At 33.0% G+C, this 22,467-nt stretch overlaps 1 protein-coding gene across 2 annotated transcripts in view; it reads right to left on the bottom strand.

Annotated features, from left to right (window-relative positions):
- Eip74EF (Ecdysone-induced protein E74) overlaps nucleotides 1–22,467 on the bottom strand; it is a 408,268-nt gene that overhangs the window by 238,073 nt on the left and 147,728 nt on the right. For both annotated transcript variants that reach the window (XM_088274249.1, XM_088274251.1), the window contains exons 3-6: nucleotides 14,511–14,598; nucleotides 12,267–12,824; nucleotides 11,392–11,595; nucleotides 9,185–9,578 (exon numbers count right to left, since the gene is read on the bottom strand). In XM_088274249.1, coding sequence (XP_088130375.1) covers nucleotides 9,185–9,578; nucleotides 11,392–11,595; nucleotides 12,267–12,344 — 676 coding nt within the window. In that variant the 5' untranslated portion in view covers nucleotides 12,345–12,824; nucleotides 14,511–14,598. The remainder of the gene's footprint in view (nucleotides 1–9,184; nucleotides 9,579–11,391; nucleotides 11,596–12,266; nucleotides 12,825–14,510; nucleotides 14,599–22,467) is intronic.

Raw genomic sequence — 22,467 nt, 5'->3', positions numbered from 1 at the left:
CAAGGCCTATAAGAAGAAGAAGAAGAAGAAGATTGAATAAATACTTAAAATTATTTTGAGTGTGTCCAAATTCTTGTTCACTAATCTCGAAATTCACCTAATTTGAATGAATGAATAAATTTACACTTGATCCGTATTCCGCTGAGCTCTAACTGCGTACCAAAATATCGTAGTTTACCAAAGGCATAGAAGTCATCTGAAGAACTCTCGGATGATATTGTATACGGCTAAGGTCACTTTGGCGCGAACGACTCAACCTTACCTCAGACAATATACACTTTACAGCATCAATAGGTAAGGATGACATGTCGCTCACTCCTTTCAACGACGTCATATATCAAAATTCGTCAATTTTCAGTAGTGCGTGTTTTTAGAATGCCCAGAAAATGTACTATATCCCAGCAAAAGCGGCATATTTTTAACTTAATATTTACCTATTTATTGATTTGGCGTTTAATTTGTAGAACTCCATTTTAATTTATATATTAATTTTAAATCATTCAAATTCAAATTTTCGAGTCTACTAACATAGTAGACTTAAAAAATCTGTGTTTAATTTAAAGTAAATAAATTAATTAATATTTACCCGCTACAGGGCAGAGTGTTGTTTTTGCATTTTGGAGAAAAGGTATTGTTTAATTATGTTTTTTAAACATACTAAATATTTTTCAAATTGAGAGTAAAACCTTCAGGTTTTATCTAAAAATATATGTTGCACAGTTAAAAATTCAAAAAGTGGCTTGATATTTATTTTAAATACATTTTATCATATTCTTAAACTTTAAAAACGATCTCCTGAAAAATCAAGATTTTTTACATATGACGTTGTTGAAAGGAGTGAACGATGTGTCACCCGACATCGGAGCGATGAAGAATCAAATACTTAACGACATTTCGGGCCACTAATGTCACCCGTCCGAAAGGGGGCTTAGTGATTTATTTTATTTTCTTATTAGTTGATTCGGCAGTCACTTTGTGGTAAAATCTATCCATTTTTTCATTCAAGTTTTACTTCATAAATACCATTATTTATTAAAATCGAATACTTTTCAAATACCGTATAGGCGTTTGTGCACTGCACGGAATTTTACCGTCCGGCACTTCAGTTAGCGTGATAAAACGATGATTGGCTTGGATTGGCTTGTGCTTTTGTCCATCTTTCTTCGGATCGGTGCGTGAACACGTTGCGCGTAAATTCGATCACGCTAAACTGCCGTAGTTGCTTTTATTTTTCAAAACCGGACTGCCCGACGGTAAAATTCCGTGTAGTACACAAGCGGCTGATATCTGAAAATGATGCGGAATGCATCGAAACACGTGTCGTCATCAAATTTGAGAAACAGTTATGTTTACCAAGTAAATTTTAAATAAAAAAAACGTTAAATAATATACTCGGATCAATTTTGAGTTTTCCATACAACATTTTGAGTGCGTAGAAATATTTGTTCACAAATCTGAATTATCTCCAATTATAGGAGTATTTTTTTTAATTATTTTTATATAAAAACTCCTATAACGGCAGATAATCCAGCTTTGTGAAAAAGTATTTGGACACATTCGAAATGTAAATAAATTAACTGGTCAAATTTTAAGCTAAAATAATAAAATGAAAAGGATATTTTCTAGCGTTTCTCATGTATGTGATTATAATCCAGGATTCGGACCTCACATACAAATGAAACAGTTTCTACTCAGTAAAAGCTTCTTTCATCTCACCAATAGATGTCTCTAGAGCAATTCTAGTGAAATCAAGCATTTCGTTTCGAATTTAAACAATATATTTAGAAGTTCCAAGAATTTAAGTAGTGTGGTTGTAAATCATGGTTAGAACTGGTGAATGTTACACGTGTGTACAGTGATCACTCAAACCAGCCTACGAAGCCCGGTAAATGCCCAGACTTATATGTTCCTCTTCTTCTATGTTGAGATATTAAAAATTATTATATGAGGAGATGCATTCATGTAAAAGAGCCAAAGACTGCTTGCAAAGACAGAGCGGTGTGGCGTTCAATTCTCTCCGCCTACCCCTGCGGGTCAGTTGGTTTGTTAAACTAGAATACAATTAGTAGGCGCATTGATGTACACAGGGAATGCATACTGAACGACACTGAGACTTGCATTATAATTCGATATCAACCTGTCCGCTAAGCTCAGGAGCAGGGCTTGCCAACATTGCGCAATGATAGACCTGTACATGACTTGCACATGGCTTGTACATGATTTGTACATGATTTGTGCATCATACACACGCTGCGTAGTTAAAGCGTCAACCTTCCCAGCGGGATTTATCCTTATAGATAGCGTCTATGTCGAGTTATGAATGTAAATATGTATCTACTTAGTGGAGATAAACACAGAATTTGCAAACAAATTTTGCACACAGCTGAAATATATATATATATATATATATATATATATATATATATATATATATATATATATATATATATATATATATATATATATATATATATATATATATATATATATATATATATATATATATATATATATATATATATATATATATATAGATATGTCCGCCTCCGTATTGTAATGGTCAGCACGCTCGGCTACTGTACTGGTGGTCCCGGGTTCGATTCCCAAGGGGGGTAAAAATAAATATAAGTCATTTTATCACTTTAATATCTATTCAATATTACCATGGACTGGTACCTGAAGTGGAGGGCTGATCACCTTTCCTTCATGTGTAAAACGATCATGATAACACTGCGTTTATAAGACGCAGTGCCCTATGCACCATTGGAGTGCGGATAAGGGTTTTATTTATTATTATTATTATATATATATATATATATATATATATATATATATATATATATATATATATATATATATATATATATATATACATATATAAATATATATATATATATATATATATATATATATATATATATATATATATATATATATATATTCTTCTTTAAACCCTTATCCGTACCCGATGGTGCATAGGGCACTGCATCATATAAACGCAGTGTTATCTTGAACATTAACACGTGAAAGAAAGATGATCAGTCCAGGGGAATATTGAATAAATATTAGAGTGATAAAAATCACTTTGAGTATGCTCAAATACTTTTTCACAAATCTGAATAATCTCCATTTTATAGTTATTTTTTGATCTCAACATAGATGAAGAAGAATATGGGAGTCTGAGGCATTTTACAAGGCTTATGACTGTCATAGGCTTGGTTAGGTGATTACTTTACACACGTGCAACATTCACCAATTCTTCTCATGATTGAGTATATATATATACATATATCTCGGTTCCCCTCAGGGTGGGCAGAGAAAATAGAACGCCAAACAATCGTCTTGGTAAACATTCTTCGCCTCTTCCATATTCATGCTAGCCGATTATTCCGACTCCTGACCTAACTACATTCAAGTATTTGAAATACTTGATCATGTCAAGTTTACTCCGGTCTTTCTCGTCTCCTTTTAATTTTGTTTTACCGTTCTTTCTTCATTCATTCAATTCACATAACCAAATCATCTCAACACATCTTACTTAATTTTAGTGCTTATCTTAGCCACGCGTTCTTTCTTTATATCATAATTGGAAAATTGTAAATTTAAAAATTCAAAGCATTATTTTTAATATTGATTTTCGGGCAACAATAATACATTATTTTTCGAGAAATAAAAATACTTTGTGTTCTGATCCACTCACATTTTTATTAACCAACTAGTTTCGGCAAAAACCTGTTGCCCTCTTCAGGGTTACATTTATTTATTGTATTGTCTGCCTCCGTAGTGTAATGGTCAGCATGCTCGCCTACCGTTCTGGAGGTCCCGGGTTCGATTCCCAGGGGGTTTTAATTAAATATAAGTGATTTTTTCACTGTAATATTTATTCAATATTACACTGGACTGGTACCTGAAGTGGAGGGCTGATCACCTTTCCTTCATGTGTAATCGATCGAGATAACACTGCGTTTATATGAAGTAGTGCCCTATGCACTATTGGGGTGCGGTAAGGGTTTTATTATTTTATTATTATTAATAAATGTAACCCTGAAGAGGGCAACAGGTTGTTGCCGAAACTAGTTGGTTAATAAAAATGTGAGTGGATCAGAACACAAAAAATTTTTATTTCTCGAAATAATATATCAATATGATCCACAAAGTTATTGCTTTCAATATTCAAAACAAACAATAATACAATTTTATAATGCATTATTGTATTAATTTTCAATGCATAGGTACTTCATTTTAAGTTGATTAGCCCTGCCCTTAGAAGCGGGCGACCTTGGCTGGAAGAACTTAAGACTAAAAGAGATGTTCCGAGATATTTGCAGGCATATCCAACGACTATAGCTACTCGCAGTTTCAATGCACACAGTTGCATACAAATTTTAAGCAGATATTTCTCTTAAAAAAACCTCTACACCCTTCCCTAAACTCCCTTTTTCCTTTGCCTTCCTTATTACAATCAATTTGTAAATTATGTTTTTTTTAATGTTCAAGTTATATCTACCCTCTGATTGCAAACAGCTATATTCGTAGTCATACAGGAGAAAGTGACTAAGTGCATTTTTTACAAAAACGTGATCATTAGCTACTCGATATCTTACTAGCTTAATATTGCCCTGAAAAAATCCCAAAGGATTTTAAGTATAATGTTGTTTTAAATATTGTTAAAAATGACCAACTGCATTGATGTTTATTTTCTTGCCAAGCAAAAGTGACTTAAATGGCCCTCCTGAACATTTTACGTTTTGTTAGTTGGTCACTTTCTCCTGTACGACTAAGATATCGCTCACTCCTTTCAAGAACGTCATAAATCAAAAATTGACAATTTTCAGTTGTGCATGTTTTCGTAATGCCCAGAAAATGTACTATATCCCAGCAAAAGAGGCATATTTTTAACTTAATATTTACTCGCTACAGGGCAGAAAATGTGTTTAGGCATTTTTAAGAAAATGCATAGTTTAATTATTTTTTTAAAAATACTGAATATTTTTCAAATGGAGAAAAAACCTTCAGGTTGTACCTAAAAAGATCTGTTGCACAGTAAAAAGTTCAATAAGTGGCTTGATATTTATTTTTAATAAATTGTGTTTTATTTTTAAACTTTAAAAACATTCTAATGAAAAATCAAGTTTTTTGATTTATGACGTTCTTGAAAGGAGTGAGCGATTATATGATTTTTTCGAAAGGTAATAAAATAATTTTTCAATATATGTATATATAATTTTAGGCGTGCGGTGGTTTGACTTTGTGAGGAATGAAGAGATAAGGCGTAGGACGCAGCAAATCTTGGTCACAACTGTCGTCAAGAAAAGGCGATTCAGTTGGCTTGGCCATGTACTCCGCATGCCTCCCGAGAGCCGCCATCAAGCTTGCCTCTTATACAAGGCATCAGGTTCCCGACCACTGCTGACAATTCGTCGGCAGTTCTCGTCTGAACTTCGGGACGCGTATCTGACTTGGGAGGATGCAAGGGAGCAGGCAGCCGACAGAAAAGCCTGGAGACAATTTGTGGACTCAATATGCTCCACATAGGGAGCGGATATGATTTAATAATAATCTTTAAAAAAACGTCAAATTCCAATATATACTAACTAACATTCACGCCGCTTTTCACCAGGGGTAGGCAGAGAGGATAGAACGCCACACCACTCTATCTTTACAAACATTCTTCGCCTCTTCCACGTTCATGCATCTCCTCATACATACCCGCTTAATTATATATTCTAAAAAAAATTCTCGCGGAAACACGTCCGACCTCTAGCGCAACCGTTCGCGTTCTGAATTTGAACGTTTGTGATCTAAACCTTAGTAAACTCGAACTGACGCTATGACTCAACAACGTCAACAACCTGCAGTTGACATTTTGTAGAACAATACACAAAATTCTACCTGACTACATATTTATATTACCCAGTTCTTTTGCAATGCGACCGGCTCGCAGTAAAAAATGTGCATATTGTCCAATATATAATTGATAAGTCGCTGACTGCTGAATGAGGTCAAATATATACATGAATGCTGATCAATGTTGCGTATATTTATTTTAACTGACGTCCATAACCGCAATACTCCTCATAAAAAAGTAAGGAACTAATTGTGCGACAAATGATGAATTTCTACCAAGCGTAGAATATATATGTATATTATATTTATCAGCCAGAATCGTGTGTGTTAGTGACATCTGTTATCTAATTTCCCAAGTCATAATATTCGTAAATTTCTACAATAATCGTAACTGTTAGTGACATCTATTGTCTAATTTTCAAAGCTATTCGAAATGGTACGAGTCTTCACTAAATATTATTTGAGATGTTATTAATAATTTTATTCTTCATTTTTACACGTTATACTTACCGTACATACAGTATTTTTAAATGATCTTTATAATTTTTATACTAATTACACTTTCAATATAAAGAACATCGGCATATTTCAATATCAAAATTATCATTTCAACAATTAGCGAAGATTCGTACCAGTTTTAAAATATTAGCTTTTAAATTTGTACAATAGATGTCAGTAACCATGCGAATGTTGTTTTCTTGAATATTTTCATAACATAATAAGTACATATAATCAAGTTAAGGGACATGAAATAACTGCAAAATAGGTTTCTATTATTATGAAAACATTTTGTGTTGATTCTCGAGACTTTGTGAAAATGAAACGTGACAATAGATGGCACTAGTAGTGTTATAAAAGTATAAATACGGTTTTCATAGTTGGTGTAATACCACTTCAAAACTCTATTTTAAGACTATTGGTTCATATAACAATATTCATAACCATCCTCAATCAGATTTACTATGTATGTTATTATACTACAAGGTTATCAATGCTTTTAAAAACAAAATAGAAAACGGTCTTTGCTGAACAGGTTGTAACTGCCCTACACATAGGTGTATTTAACGTACGTGATACGCGCGGTTTTTATTCACCATTCCCCGCTAACCAGTATGACCTACGAGAAAAGATACCTCTTCCAAAAATATTTAATGCGTACTGGATATATTGACAAATTTTTGTCAGCTTTCATACACAGTGTTGCCATATATACAGATTTATCTGTATTGATACAGATTTTAATCTGCCGTTACAGATGACAGATTTTACTCTTAGGTAGATCTTTTAGTTTTATACAGAGTTTTGGAATTGGACATAGTATATAATAAAACAGAAGAATGACAATATGTATAGATGCTACTATCAAAACAACTACAGTGATCCATGCAAACTAAAAATAGAAAAGGATTTAATTTCTAAAATTAATAAAAATGCGTATAAAAATAAATTTTATATTTTGGGTTATTAATTCTATACAGATTTTATACAGTCTGTTTGATTCAGATTTTTTGGTTTGGCATATGGCAACACTGTTCATACATGACATTATTTTGTGACAACAAAAGTTGTGATATTTTTGCTTGTTTATGAAAAATATGTCTGAAAATAACCCGAAGGTAGGGCGGTTTAAATGGATTTTTCCAAATGGCTACAAGAGGACTTTATCGCTTGCTACAAATTCCTTGACGTAGCAGTTGTAAGGTTTAGTTCACGTCACAATGAGACAGATAATGGACCAAACAGATCTGTAAGAAGGAAGATGAAGGAAGAAGGAGAAGTAACCCTGATGTATGCTGTATCTTCATTTTCAGAAGCATGTACACTCCTTGAAAGATTGAAAACTTCTTACTACTACTACCATCACGCCGTTTCCCCGCAGGTGTAGGCTGAAAGGATGGAACGCCACACTCTTCTGTCCTGACATACACTCCTCGCCTCCTTCACATCCATACATCTAGTCATACATGCCCTCCCATTACGCAGACTTTTGACACTGCCAGATTTTATGTTTTGATTGATCTGATTGTGCCAAGTCTTTTTCGGTCGTCTTCTACTACTACTACTACCATCACGCCGTTTCCCCGCAGGGGTAGGCAGAAAGGATGGAACGCCACACTCTTCTGTCCTGACATATACTTCTCGCCTCCTTCACATCCATACATCTAGTAATACATGCCCTCCGATTACGCAGACTTTTGACACCGCCAGATTTTAAGTTCTGATTGATCTGATCGTGCCAAGTGTTTTTCGGTCGTTTTTGTTTTGTTTTCCCGCTTACATTCGCCACATACATTTTCTTAGTCATTCTCTCGTTATCCATTCGATCCACATTTCCACACCACCGTAAAGAACTCTTCCTAATCTTTTAAATTATTCCTTGTTCAGCCTTACATTCCTTTCTTATGTCTTCGTTTTTAATTCTGTCATACAATGATTGAAAACTTGCTACGAGTATTTTCAATAAATGTAAAATAACTGATGCTTAAAAAATATCATTTGCCAAACTGAAAATATACTGTTGACTTACGGAAATATAACAGTAAGAAAACAAATGTCGTTATTTTTTGTTATCATTGTTATTACCAATGCAATAAACTTTGTAATTTTTCGGTTCTGTTAATGTGTATTCTTCGTAGAATTTTAATAGTTATGCAAATTGGGGGGACGGTATCTTTACTCTATCGTATCTCCTTGTGTAAAAAACTCCTTAATCCCATATTCATAATTTATTTAACCTTTTAACTGTCGGCAGGTACATGTATGGCGGTACCCAGCACGCCGCGAATTGTACGACAAAAATAAAACCTTCTAAACATATCGTTATTGAAAAAGTAATAACGTTTATTTATAAAACATACCTAATAAATGAAGGGCGCGAATAAAAAATAAAAGTCATCAGAATCGACACTAAAATCACTGTCATCAGATTCGGCAGTGACGGCAACTCGGGGATTATAGGACAACCCTGAGCGCCATCAGCTGTTCCGACGACAAAGCTCTCTTTAATTTATGTTTAAAGTGGTAAAAACAAATTCTGTTTTAATTCTAAGTATGCAAAGATATTCTCAATATGTCACTATGTGTTCAATATATTTGTACATTTTAAATAATTGATTTTCTTTCGTAAAAGCCCATTTAAAACGCGTCTTAAGACGTAATTTTAGTATGAGCGGCGCTCCGTTCACAGAAAATTATGCGTTATACGACGCTTTTGGCAGTTAACTGGTTAAAAAATGATAGAGAAAGGTTTCACTGCATTATGAAGTTTAAGTATATTGAAGACGCTTTAATGCGTTTCCCGCAAACAATGTGCTAATACTGTGCAATGCAATCCTACCTTTGGATCCGCTTTCTTGGCCCTTGTCCATGCCGATGTCTCCTATTCTCTGCATCACCGTCGCGGTGTCGTAGTTGAGACTGGAGTCCACATAGTCGCCGGAGAGCGGCTCCTGCTTGATGCCGCCAGGCGAGGCGGCCAGCTTCTCGGCCAGCAGGGGGTTGGCGGAGGCGATGTTGTGGAACTTGCCCTGCCCCAGTGCCTGGCAGCCGCCCAGCGGGTACTGGAAGCTGCTCCGCAGTATCGCGGAGGCGGTGCTCAGGTTCTGCAGCCGCTGGCAGTTTAGCTGGCCGTGCTGCGTCTGCAGCATCTGCTGGTTGGAGTTGGAGAGGAGCATGGAGTTGTTTTGGTGATTGCTGTGGTGTGATTGGGGGACATTGTTGTTTTCTTCTTGCTGCAACAATAATACAACATATTATATAATATATTGCATACACAACTGTTTTTTTCTTTATTTAGCTTATATTACAACTAATACAGACTATTATTTACACTTAATTTACATCATATATCGCTACTCCTTTCAAGAACGTCATAAATAAAAAATCGACCATTTTTAGTTGTGCATGTTTTGGGAATGCCCAGAAAATTTACTATATCCCTGCCAAAGAGCCATATTTTTAACTTAATATTTACCCGCTACAGGGCAGAAAGTGTTGTTTTTGCATTTTGAAGAAAAGGTATTGTTTAATTATTTTTTTAAATATAATCAATATTTTTCAAATGGAGAAAAAACCTTCAGGTTTTGTCTAAAAAGATCTGTTGCACAGTAAAAAGTTCAATAAGTGACATATTATTCATTTTTAATACATTGTATTGTATTTTTAAACTTTAAAAACGTTCTCCTAAAAAATATATATTTTTGAATTTTGACGTTCTTGAAAGGAGTGAGTGATATATATATTTACGTCTTCTTACAGTAAACAAAACATTTATATTTAAATTCTTTCAGACTCTTTTCATTCTTCATACATTCAGGCATTGTGTTCAAGTACCAACTCTAATGTTTGGATATGAAGCATGGAGTTGCCAAAAGAAGAATAAAAGTAGACTGAGTGCGTTTGAAATGCGATCTCTCAGTACAGCAAAACGATGTATGATAGATGTTACAATGGTGATATAAGAAAAAAATGCAGAAGAAGAAAGGTATGTTGAGATGGTTTGGGCATATGGAACGAATGATTAAAGAATAAAAAATAAAATATCAGGTTTCTTTCTCTTCTTCTTCTTCTTTTTCTAGATCCTAAGGATCTGTTTGTGCCTCCGCTTGTAGCTCTTGGGATGTTGACTCCCAGCTGTCTTTCCACCTTTTGGAGGTCTGCCTGGGGGTCTGCGTCCTTCAGGAATTCCTTGAAGTCTATCATCTGACATTCTGTTTACATTATCATTCCAGTATCACCTTTGTTGTTGTCCCCACCTCACGATATCCTCCGTCTTACACATGCTCCGGATGTCGGTATTTCTTACTCGGTCTCGCAATAAGTTTCCGGTTGTGGATTGGAGAGAAAGATGAGGCGAATGTACAAAAGTTGGAAATAGGAGTAGAGGAAGACAGATGAAAACTTGGCAAGATTGAGTATTTCAAATGTTTGGGTGTGGTGAAAACAGAAGACGGAATAATCGGCGGGTATGCATGGAGATGCATGAATGTAGAAGAAGCGAAGATAGTGTGCAAAGACAAATTACTGTGGTGTTCATCACTCTGTCTCTGCAGACTATCTTGGCCTCTTCCACAATCACGCATGTCCCACCGATTATTTAGCAATTATGAACTTCTTGCATTTGAAATAGTTGATTATGGCTAAGTTTTCCTCGATCTCTCTCTTCTTTTATTACCAACCACATTCTCGTCATACATTTGCTGTACTGTTCTTTCTTCACTCATTTGATTCACGAGCACAAACCATCTCAACACATCTTTTAAAATTCTATCATTAATGCTCACAGCTATGCATTACAAAACCACTCAAACATCTCGGCTGTCCAAACTCAAAACACAGTAAGTAAAACACAAATGCAACAAAAAAAACGTACTACAATAAAATCTCCCTTACTGTGTTTTCAGTTTGGACACCCGATCTATCATTCCTCATTCGTCCCACTGAGAGATTGCATTTCGGCTGCATTCAGTCTACTTTTATTCTTCTTTTACCAACTCCATGCATACTCTCATACATATCCATAAGATATATTTGTGTTCTGTTTACCTTAATCTCTATGTCTCCGCAGCCCGCCGCATTCACAATGCCTGAGGCAAGGTCCGTGAAGAAGTTGTCCAGGAAGGCCGCCTCTCCCAGCTGTTTGAGCAGCTCGTCCGCGTCTCCTTGCAGGGGCTCTTCCGGGGCGGGGCCGGCGCCCGGGCCCGCGCCCCCGGGTGACCCCAGCCCAGACTGCCCGCCCGCTACTGCATCCTGGACACAAGAGTTAGATTGGTTACAATCTTGTCATGGAGAGATCGGATGTCTTATCGTCATTGCCGAAATTGCCATGTGCTAGATGATATCTGGAAAAACCTAGATTTGGAAGATTTCAAAATTGTATTTTTTGTTGTTTTATTAATTGTTATTTTTTGGACCAGATGAGTTTTTGACATATTGCTCACTCCTTTCAAGAACGTCATATATCGAAAATTATCAATTTTCAGTTGTGCATGTTTTCGGAATGCCAAAAAAATGTACATTATCCCAGCAAAAGCGACATATTTTTAACTTAATATTTACCCGCTACAGAAAAGAGTGTTGTTTTCGTATTTTGAAGCAAAGTTTTTGTTTAATTATTTTTTTAAATAAACTAATTATTTTTCAAATGGAGAAAACACATTCAGGTTTTACCTAAAAAGATCTGTAGCACAAAGTTCAATAAGTGGCTTGATATTTATTTTCAATAAATTGTATTATATTCTTAAACTTTAAAAATGTTCTCCTAAAAAATAAAGTTTTTTAATTTATGACGTTCTTGAAAGGAGTGAGCGATATGGCAACACTGCCCGGGACCTCCAGTATGGTAGCCTAGTATGCTGACCATTACACTACTAGGCGGACAATACAATTTACATATACAATACAATTTATTTATACAATACCTGCAAGCATGATGATAGGTCGACCATCCTGCCATCGTTATCCGGGCACCAGAGGAGGTCGTCATCCAGAAATGGCATCGCCAGGGCTCCCAGAGGGCCCAGCACATGTGTTCCCGCCAATTTAATTTCTGCGCAGAGAACTAGCGGGAAATACCGCCTAGCGCTCTACCGGCAAATTTCCAAACTAATCGCTACTCGGTAGTAACGCTACTCACTCACAGATGTCACTCGCGGCGCGATTTCAACAGTACTTAATTTAATACAATAAAAATATATTATTTAACTTATGCGACGTAAGTGTATAAAATTTTGATAAATTACTTTGTAAATAGTAAATTTGGCATTAAGGGACGGAATTTCCAAGCTTATTTATTGATTTAACTTCAGGTAATAGATGAACACATTCTGACGCGTTTTTAATTCGTATTTTTTATTATTATTATATCTAATTTGAACACTGTTTCGTTGGATTGCGTTAACTTTTAATTTTTGAATTTAACTTCTCATCCGGTTCTGCGTTATCTCACACCGTTCATCCAACGCCTTTTCAAAAGCGACCTGGAAGAAGAAAAATTAAAAATTAAATTAAATTAAATTCACTTTTTTTGGAGAGGCTACTTAAGATATTTTATAAGTAGATTTGTGTAGTAAATGAATTAAATTGTAAAAAAATGTACATACCTATGATTAAAAACTAAAAAATTGTTTTGTTATTTTTTTTAAATCTTAGCATCAACTCGATAACACGAATACAGTAAATTTTAATTTATATAAAAATATGTAACTTTGTTTTAAAATCACTATAAATATTTTATTATAACTTAATTATAATGTCTACCGGTTAGCTTCGAATCCGGTAGACATTATAATTAAGTTATAATAAAATATTTAAAGTGATTTCAAAACCAAGTTACATTTTAATTAAAAAAGAGAAAATCACAAAGTCAGTGCTTCAAATTTAAATTTAATTTAAATTTAACTTATTTTTTTTTGAAATACAACACTTTGAGTGTGTCCAAATACTTGTTCACAAATCTGGATTATCTCCAATTAAGAGTTATTTTTTAACATTATTTTTTAAATCTCAACATAGATGAAGAAGAATATGGAAATCTGGGAATTCACAGCAAATGCCCAGACTTACAAGTTATGCTTCATTTATGTTAAAATGTCAAAAAAACAATATGAAAAATAACTCTTATAATTGGAGATAATCCAGATTTGTGTATTCGGACACACGCAAAATGTTGTAAACAAATTAGCTGGTCAAATTATAAGCTAAAATAAAAATATATATCAATGATATTTTCTGGCATTTCTCACGTGTGTTATTATAATCCAGGATTCGGAACTCACATACTAATAAAAGAGTTTCTGCTCAGTAAAAAGCTTCTTTCATCTTACCAATAGATGTCTCTAGTGAAATTCTAGTCACTTAATTTAATTGTTCCAACATAAAAAAATCATTTTAAGTGCATCCATTATATAAGTACATTTTTTCTGTGTACATTTTTGGTATTGTTTTACTAAATTAAAAAACAGTTATAAGTGAAATGTTAAATATATAGTACATGCTGGAAACAAAGTGAATGGTGCACTGAAATCCTTCTTTTGCCAAGTATGGAGTTGGCAAAAGAAGGATGAAAGTAGACTGAATGCAGTCGAAATGCGATCTCTCAAAAGAACGTGCGACAAAACGATGTATGATAGATGTTATATATATATATATATATATATATATATATATATATATATATATATATATATATATATATATATATATATATATATATATATATATATATATATATATATATATATATATATATATACATATATATATATATATATATATATATATATATAAATATATATATATATATATATATACATATATATATATATATATATATATATATATATATATATATATATATATATATATATATATATATATATTATGGTTCCGAATTTTTTAAGGCGAATGTAAGTGGAAAAAGGAGCAGAAGAAGACCGGGAAAAACATGGCACGATCAGGTATGCCTAATACTTGAAAGTGGTCAGGTTTGAAGTCCTAACAATCGGCGGGTATGTATGAGGAGATGCATGAACGTGGAAGAGGCGAAGAATGTTAGCAAAGACAGAGTGGTGTGGCGTTCTATTGTCTCTGCCTATCCCTGCGGTGAAGCGGCGTGATGGTTAGTTAGTTAGTTTTTAGTACATATATTTTTTTTCTATGCTTACCTCGCTATATCCCTGTGAATGTCGAACCTTCTGGGCCAATTCATGAGGAAAAATACCCTATGGGCCAGTTTCGAGGTCCCCTAGACACCTGAAACAAATCAAAACAAGGGTTGTTAATAAAAGGATAATAAACAATAATAATTTTCTCATTTTTTATATTTTCTCATTTGTTTATTTTAAATATGCTTCTCACCAAACCTTTTTCTCATTTATTTCTTTTAAACATGCTTCTTATGCCTATTTATTATACCTGTTTATTGTTTTGATATTTTGCCATGTCTAATACATGGCAAAAATTTTGGTTATTTAAAAAAAATCTTTTTCGGAACTTTATATTTTACGTTTTGCCCTGTGTTTTCTTATTTGATACTTCCTTATTTGTTTTTCAGTTTTGTTAAGTCTAATCCCATGTTTATGTATTAATTTTAAATCAAACACAGATTTTTTGAATCTACTAAGTTGTATTTTATTAACAAAAACACATAAAAAATTATATTGTGACAATTGTTTAGCCTTAGGGCATTATCAAACGAATGTGAAGATTAAATGGACTAAGGTCCTTATGTAGCTATACAATTCTAAGTGACAGTTTTAACACGTGCAGCAATAATTTATGGGAGACAACAGTAGCTAATGGGGGATGTAGGTATGTGTACCCTTATATTTATTTTCTGGGAAAGGAAGAATGAGAAATAGGAATTATACTCATCGGGAATATTATATATATGACTTAAGTATGTATGTAATAAATATGTTTTGAAAAATTCACACGTATTAAAAAAAAACATTAACGCAGTGATTTTAAAGATATTTTCTTTATCATCTACTCTTTGCTTATTGATAATAATATATAGCTTAGAAACGGTTGGTGGAATCCATATGCTTCAAATAGAGAACTGATATGAATTAAGTGAGCAAGATATTTTCTTTTTGTAAAAAAATATTTTAGTTATCGTTTATTATTTATTTATTAAAAAAGAGAAATATTTGTGATTTTGTTATTTACAAAAGTACTTCAATCTCATACTATTTCTGTGAGCCTAAGCGGTTCATTATTAGGAATAGGTATCAAAGTGTGGTAGAGTGGGTTCGAACCGAGAAACTCTGACTCAAGAGTCTGTGACACTAACCACGGGACCACAACCCGACACAAGTTGATATTGTGTTGAAGTATACTAAGTAATTAAAAACATTTTGAGTGTGTCCAAATACTTGTTCACAAATCTGGATTATCTCCAATTACAGGAGTAATTTTTCATTTTATTTTTTGACATCTCAACAAAGATGAGAAGAATATGGATGTCTGGGCGTTTACAGGGGCTTACGACCGCCGTAGGCTGGTTAAAGTGATCAATTTGAATAGTGTGGTTGTCAATCGTGGGTAGAATTGGTGAATATTACCAACCAATTTACGTTAGGTCGTAAGCCCTGTAAATACCCAGAATTTCATATTTATCTTCATCTAAATTGAGATGTAAAAAGCGTAAACATGACTAGTTTGTTTCATTACTCTTATTAAAGAACATCAAAACTAGTCTTGTTTACATATTATTTTTTGACATCTCATCAAAGATGAAGAAGAATATGGAAGTCTGGGCATTTACGGGGCTGACGACCGTCATAGGCTGGTTTAAGTGATCACTTTACACACGTGTAACATTCACCAATTCTACCCATTATTGACAACCACACTATTCAAATTCTTGGAAGTTCTATATTTATGAACCAATTTAGAAACCTTGTTCTTGAATCACTAGAACTTCACTAGAGACATCTATTGGTGAGATGTAAAGAAGCTTTTTACTAAGCAGAAACTCTTGTATTAGTATGTGAAATCCCGAGACTTATATATTCTTCTTCATCTTTGATGAGATGTCAAAAAATTATATGAAAATAACTCCTGTAATTGGAGATAATCCAGATTTTGTGTAGTCGCGTTTACATTCACAGATTCAAATAAAAACATATTTAATTAGCTAGAAGAATAAAAAATCCAGTAAATGATCTATAAACCTTGTACAAAATAAGCTAGGTAAATAATAAATGCTATTACCATCTAAAAAAAATGTGTTTATATTAAAAAACCCAAACCCATCTTTGATGAGATGTCAAAAAAATAATATGAAAATAACTCCTGTAATTGGAGATAGTCCAGATTTTGTGAACAAGTATTTGGACACACTCAAAATGTTGTAAATAAATTATCTGATCAAATTATAAGCTTAATAATAAAAATGAAAATGTTATTTTCTGGCGTTTCTCATGTGTATGATTATAATCCAGGATTCGGAACTCACATGCTAATATAAGAGTTTCTGCTTAATAAAAAGCTTCTTTACATCTCACCAATAGATGTCTCTAGTGAAGTTCTAGTGATTCCAGAACAAGGTTTCTAAATTGGTTCATATATATGGAACTTCCAAGAATTTGAGTAGTGTGGTTGTCAATAATGGGTAGAATTGGTGAATGTTACACGTGTGTAAAGTGATCACTTAAACCAGCCTATGGCGGTCGTCAGCCCCGTAAATGCCCAGACTTCCATATTCTTCTTCATCTTTGATGAGATGTCAAAAAAATAAAAAACCCAAATATGATGTTAACCAAGATATTTTTTTACTATTTTTACCACTAAAATGCATTTAACATTTTTACAACGTACGTTTTCTTCTTCCGGTATATTTAAAGCGCCGATAATTGGAAATATTTATATAATAGGTGACCTGCATATAGCTCAAATTCGTTCCACGCCATTTTCAGCGAATTTCTCCGTTCGGCGATAGAATTAGCAGCACTCCTAGCCGCTGCATTGTGAGTGGATACATTGTTGCCGGCAATCTCGACACCGCTTCACTTTCACCGATTACTCCGCCCCCCCTCAGACTCGAACCGGGGACTAACGGCACTGCGAACGGCCGCCGTGACCACTCGACTATTTCGCCTTTTATTTTGTGGATTAAAGCAGATTAAAACGTCTAGTCGCGAAATTGGATCGCACACTTTATTTTAAGTTAAATGAACACCTAAACTAAAAATCACTATAAAATTACGACTTATCGGATATTAATTACGTCTATTTTTAATTCAAGGTTTGCTCCGTAAACAACACTAAAAAAAAATAATAATAATAAATCCCTTACCGCCCCCCAATGGTGCATAGGGCACTGCTTCATATAAACGCAGTGTTACCTTGATCAATTACACATGAAGGAAAGGTGATCAGCCCTCCACTTAAGGTACCAGTTCAGTGTAATATTGAATAAATATGACAGTGAAAAAATCACTTATGCACTATATAATATTATATGAATAATAAAATTATATCTGCCTACATTCACCTGTGTATGTAGCATAGATTTACTTTCTTCAACAACTTAAATATAGAATATAGAACTTCCAAGAATTTGAGTAGTGCGGTTATCAATATGGGTAGAATTGGTGAATGTCACACGTGTGTAAAGTGATCACTTAAACCAGCCTATGACGGTCGTCAGCCCCGTAAATGCCCAGACTTCCATATCGTTCTTCATCTATGTTGAGATGTTAAAAAATGGTAAAAAATAGATCAGTTAATCCATTACAACTAATAAAACTATTGACACATAGATAACATGTGATGTCTCTGAAATTTACCCATTCTTCTTCTTCCAACCCTTATCCACACCCTAAAGGTGCATAGGGCACTGCATAAACGCAATGTTATCTTGATCGTTTACACGTGAAGGAAAGGTGATCAGCCCTCCTCTTCAGGTACCAGTCCAGGATAATATTGAATAAATATGACAGTGAAAAAATCACTTATACACTATATAAAATATTATATGAATAATAAAATTATATCTGCCTACATTCACCTGTGTATGTAGCATAGATTTACTTTCTTGATAAGTGCACTGCACAATGCATCTAGTGGAGTGCACCTACCTACAAATGCAAGACCTCTCTATAGACAGTCGCTAGAAAGCTGCAGTCACGCTGTTAACAAATTATAAGTTATCCATTATAAATACAGCATCCATTGTCATCGGTGCGGCTAGAAGTTTAGACCCTACCCGAAGGGTCTAAAGCAGTGGTTCCCAAAGTTAATTTCATGGGGTCCCTGAAAAATTCAAATTGATTTGGGTTCCTGAACTATGTTGCGGGGTCTGTGCAAAGTTTAATATATACGCTCACTCCTTTCAACAACGTCATATTTCAAAAATCGTCAATTTTCAGTTGTGCGTATTTTGCGAATGCCCAGAAAATGTACTGTATCCTAGCAAAAGCGGCATATTTTTAACTTAATATTTACCCGCTATGGGGCAGAAAGTATTGTTTTTGCATTTTGAAGAGAGGTTTTGTTTAATTGTTTCTTTAAATGCTAAATATTTTTCAAATGGAGAAAAAACATTCAGGTTTTACCTGAAAAGATCTGTTGCACGTTAAAAAGTTCAATAAGTGGCTTGATATTTATTTTTAATATATTTTATTATATTCTTAAACTTTAAAAACGATCTCCTGAAAAATCAGTTTTTTTATAAATGACGTTGTTGAAAGGAGTGAGCGATATGTACATTTAAAAAAAATTGTGACATATTTTTATTTAACCTTTCCGCAAAATTGATGTCCAACATTCTCTAAGGAGTGGGTTTTTTTACATGAAAAAATATTATTTTGTTCATGAAAACTATGTATTATAAAGATAGAAAATATGTTATTATAATAAAATAAAATAAAACATACAAATAACTACAGATGTCATTGCTATACAAGATACTACCAACTGACTGGCGGACTTGGACGTTTAATAACGTCGATATTCCTTTGAGGAAACTTCGCACCGACGTTCATTTACGTCCAGAAAGGTTAATGTGGTTTTAATAAATAACAAGGAATAATTATTAGGAATAGTTTAAATTTATAAAAATACCAAACCGTTATGAAATAGGAAACCATAAAAAATCCTCATTTTTACCCCATTTGGGATAATTTCTGACATCAAATTTTAATTTGTAATTTTTCTATTATGCATTTATGTGGTTTTTACCCAGGGCATGTTTTGAAAATGAAAAGAGGTCCGTGGGCCAAAAGAGTTTGGGAACCACTGCTCTAAAACATATCTACAGAAAGCCTCAACCGGTTTGATGTAAATTCACCCGTATAGCGATGAGAATACGAACTATTTTCCATTGCAATTTCTCTGTGAAAATTATTTTTGAATAATTGCGAATGGATGACGTCAAATCTAAAGTAATTTCGAAAATAATTTTGTAAAATAAAAGAGAATAATTTGTAGTTATTAAAAATGATTAAAATGATATTTTTTTCTTAATTTTTTCATTACACATTTAAAACGATTTCTTGATAGAAATAAATTAATGAAATCATTGCAAATGAATGGCATCAAATATAAAAAAGCACGTGATATAAAGAATATTTTATGAATGTGGTTTAGTATATCCAAAATAAAATAAAACAAAACAAAAAAAAATTTATATACATTTATATTTTTCTTTTTACTTAAACCAGCCTGTGACAGGTCAAAAGCTCTAGTAAATACTCAGATTTCCATATTCTTCTTCATTTTTATTGACATGTCAAAATATCAAAAGTATTTGTTATTAATTTATAGCACCCGAAGTGCAAGGCTGATCACCGTTTTCGTGTATTAAACGATGAATATAACAATGCTAATTTATGGTTAAAGTGCCCTATGCACCATTCCATTTGGTGCGGATGAAAAGTATTGTTTTACGATTTTTAATATCAGTACAATTTTTTTTGAGAAGTATTATTAAATTTTATCAAATTAAACCATTTCAAGAATCTGAGATTTACGAAATAACATATCGCGCACTTCTTTCAACAACGTCATATATAAAAAACTTGATTTTTCAGGAGATCGTTTTTGAAGTTTAAGAATATAATAAAATCCATTAAAAATAAATATCAAGCCACTTATTGAACTTTTTTCTGTGCAACAGATCTTTTTAGGTAAAACCTGAATGTTTTTTCTCCATTTGAAAAATATTTAGTATATTTAAAAAATATATTAAACAATACCTTTTCTTCAAAATGCAAAAATTACACTTTCTGCCCTGTAGCGAGTAATTATAAAGTTAAAAATATGCCGCTTTTTTTGGAATACAGTAATTTTCTGGGCATAAGAAGTGAGCGATATATTTTTAAATTTATTTTACGTATTAAATTATAATTTTTTCAGAAATACATCCGATATTGAATGTTATTTTTGCCTGTGCTGCTGGAAAAAAAATTTCAGTGCTCTGCGGATTGCCTATAGCAAGGCGCAGATTTTCGGGTAATATTTTTTCAGCAACTTGTGATGTGTGATTCAACTGAATTTTTATTTTGACTTCATTCAATATTTGACGTTTGGATTATGGCACTTCGTTTTCACGAATATAGAATTTGGAAAAAATATAACAATCTCATATAAACCTGTATATCGTAGTCATACAGGAGAAAGTCACCAAGTTTATTTTTTTGCAAAAACGTGACTATTTGATTTCTTACATACTTAATATTACCCTGGAAAAATCCCGAAGGATTTATAACTTGGAAGTATACTATATTGACTTGTTGAAAATGACTAACTGCATTGGTGTTTATTTTCTTGCCAAGCAAAAGTGACTTAAATGGCCCTCCTGAACATTTTACGATTTGTTAGTTGGTCACTTTCTCCCGTACAACTACGATATTCCATATATTTATTTATTGATTTGGCGTTTAATTTGTAGAACTCCATTTTAATTTATATTAATCATTCAATCAAATACAGATTTTTTGAGTCTACAAAGTTATATTTTATTGTTCAAAAGCACGTAAAAATTAACCTTGTGACGATTGTATCGCCTAGTTATGGCATTTTCAATAGAATGTAAAGATGAAATGGACTGAAGGTCCCTAAAAAGTCCCTTTACAATTCTCGGTACTCAAGTAATAGTTTTGACATGTGCAGTAATAATTTACGGGAAACAACAATACGGCTGTCCAAACTCAAAACACAGTAAGGGACATTTTTTTGTAGACCGTTTTTTTACATTTTTGGACTAAGTAGATTCTTAGTGCAAAGTACTTTACTTAGTGCAAAAATGCAAAAAAAATTGTCCCTTACTGTGTTTTAAATTTGGACAGCCGAATAGCTAATGAGGTATATGGGTACGTTTACTTAAATTTATCATGGCAATTGTGAGAGAATTAATATGCTAAAGCTAAATACTAATGGTAATTATAATGTATGAATTTATTTTTAAATCAAACACAATTTTTTTGTATATATTGTTAAAAAAAAAACAGAAAAAATTCATATTGTGACAATTGTTTTACCTAGTTTCGGCCTTTTCAAACGAATTCGTTTGAAAATACCATTACTACGCTAAATAATTGTCGCAGTAGTATTTTTTATGTGTTTATAATAAAACACAACTTTTTAAAATATATAATGGCGTTGCATATAAAAAATATTGCTTTTGCCAATGTTAAGTTAATTAGACAATATTACTTATCATTATCTTACATCATTATCTTACCTTAGAACCCTAACTGTCCATCTCCTCCTCCCCTGACCCCTCCTCTCTTCCTTAAACTTGCTACCTGATTCTACCTATTTATCATAAGAATCCTAGAATACTTTTTTTTTTTTTTTCATTTTCATCTTTTTGTTTTTTTGTTTTTTGATAAAATCTATTACATCAGACAATAATATGTATTAACTTTTAAAAACGTCTGAGACATTACTATCTGTCATTAGAATCCTAACTGTCGATCAAACCTCCTCCCTCTACCTCCTTCCCTAAACTCCCTTCTTCCTTTGCCCTCCTTATTATCGTCTTTTGTTAATTGGTAATTGGTATATTAATATGTAATTTATGTTTATTTTTTTAAGGTCAATTTGTAATTTATGTTTTTTAAATGTTCAAGTACTATCTACCCTCTGATTGCAAACAGCTATATATGGTAT

The sequence above is a fragment of the Brachycentrus maculatus genome, unplaced genomic scaffold (genome assembly GCF_059751285.1).
Source record: "Brachycentrus maculatus isolate JH-2025_06_01 unplaced genomic scaffold, ASM5975128v1 h1tg000653l, whole genome shotgun sequence".
In the NCBI taxonomy this organism is placed as follows: domain Eukaryota; kingdom Metazoa; phylum Arthropoda; class Insecta; order Trichoptera; family Brachycentridae; genus Brachycentrus; species Brachycentrus maculatus.
Note: the sequence above shows the minus strand (reverse complement) of the source record. Positions and strands in the feature narration are given on the sequence as shown.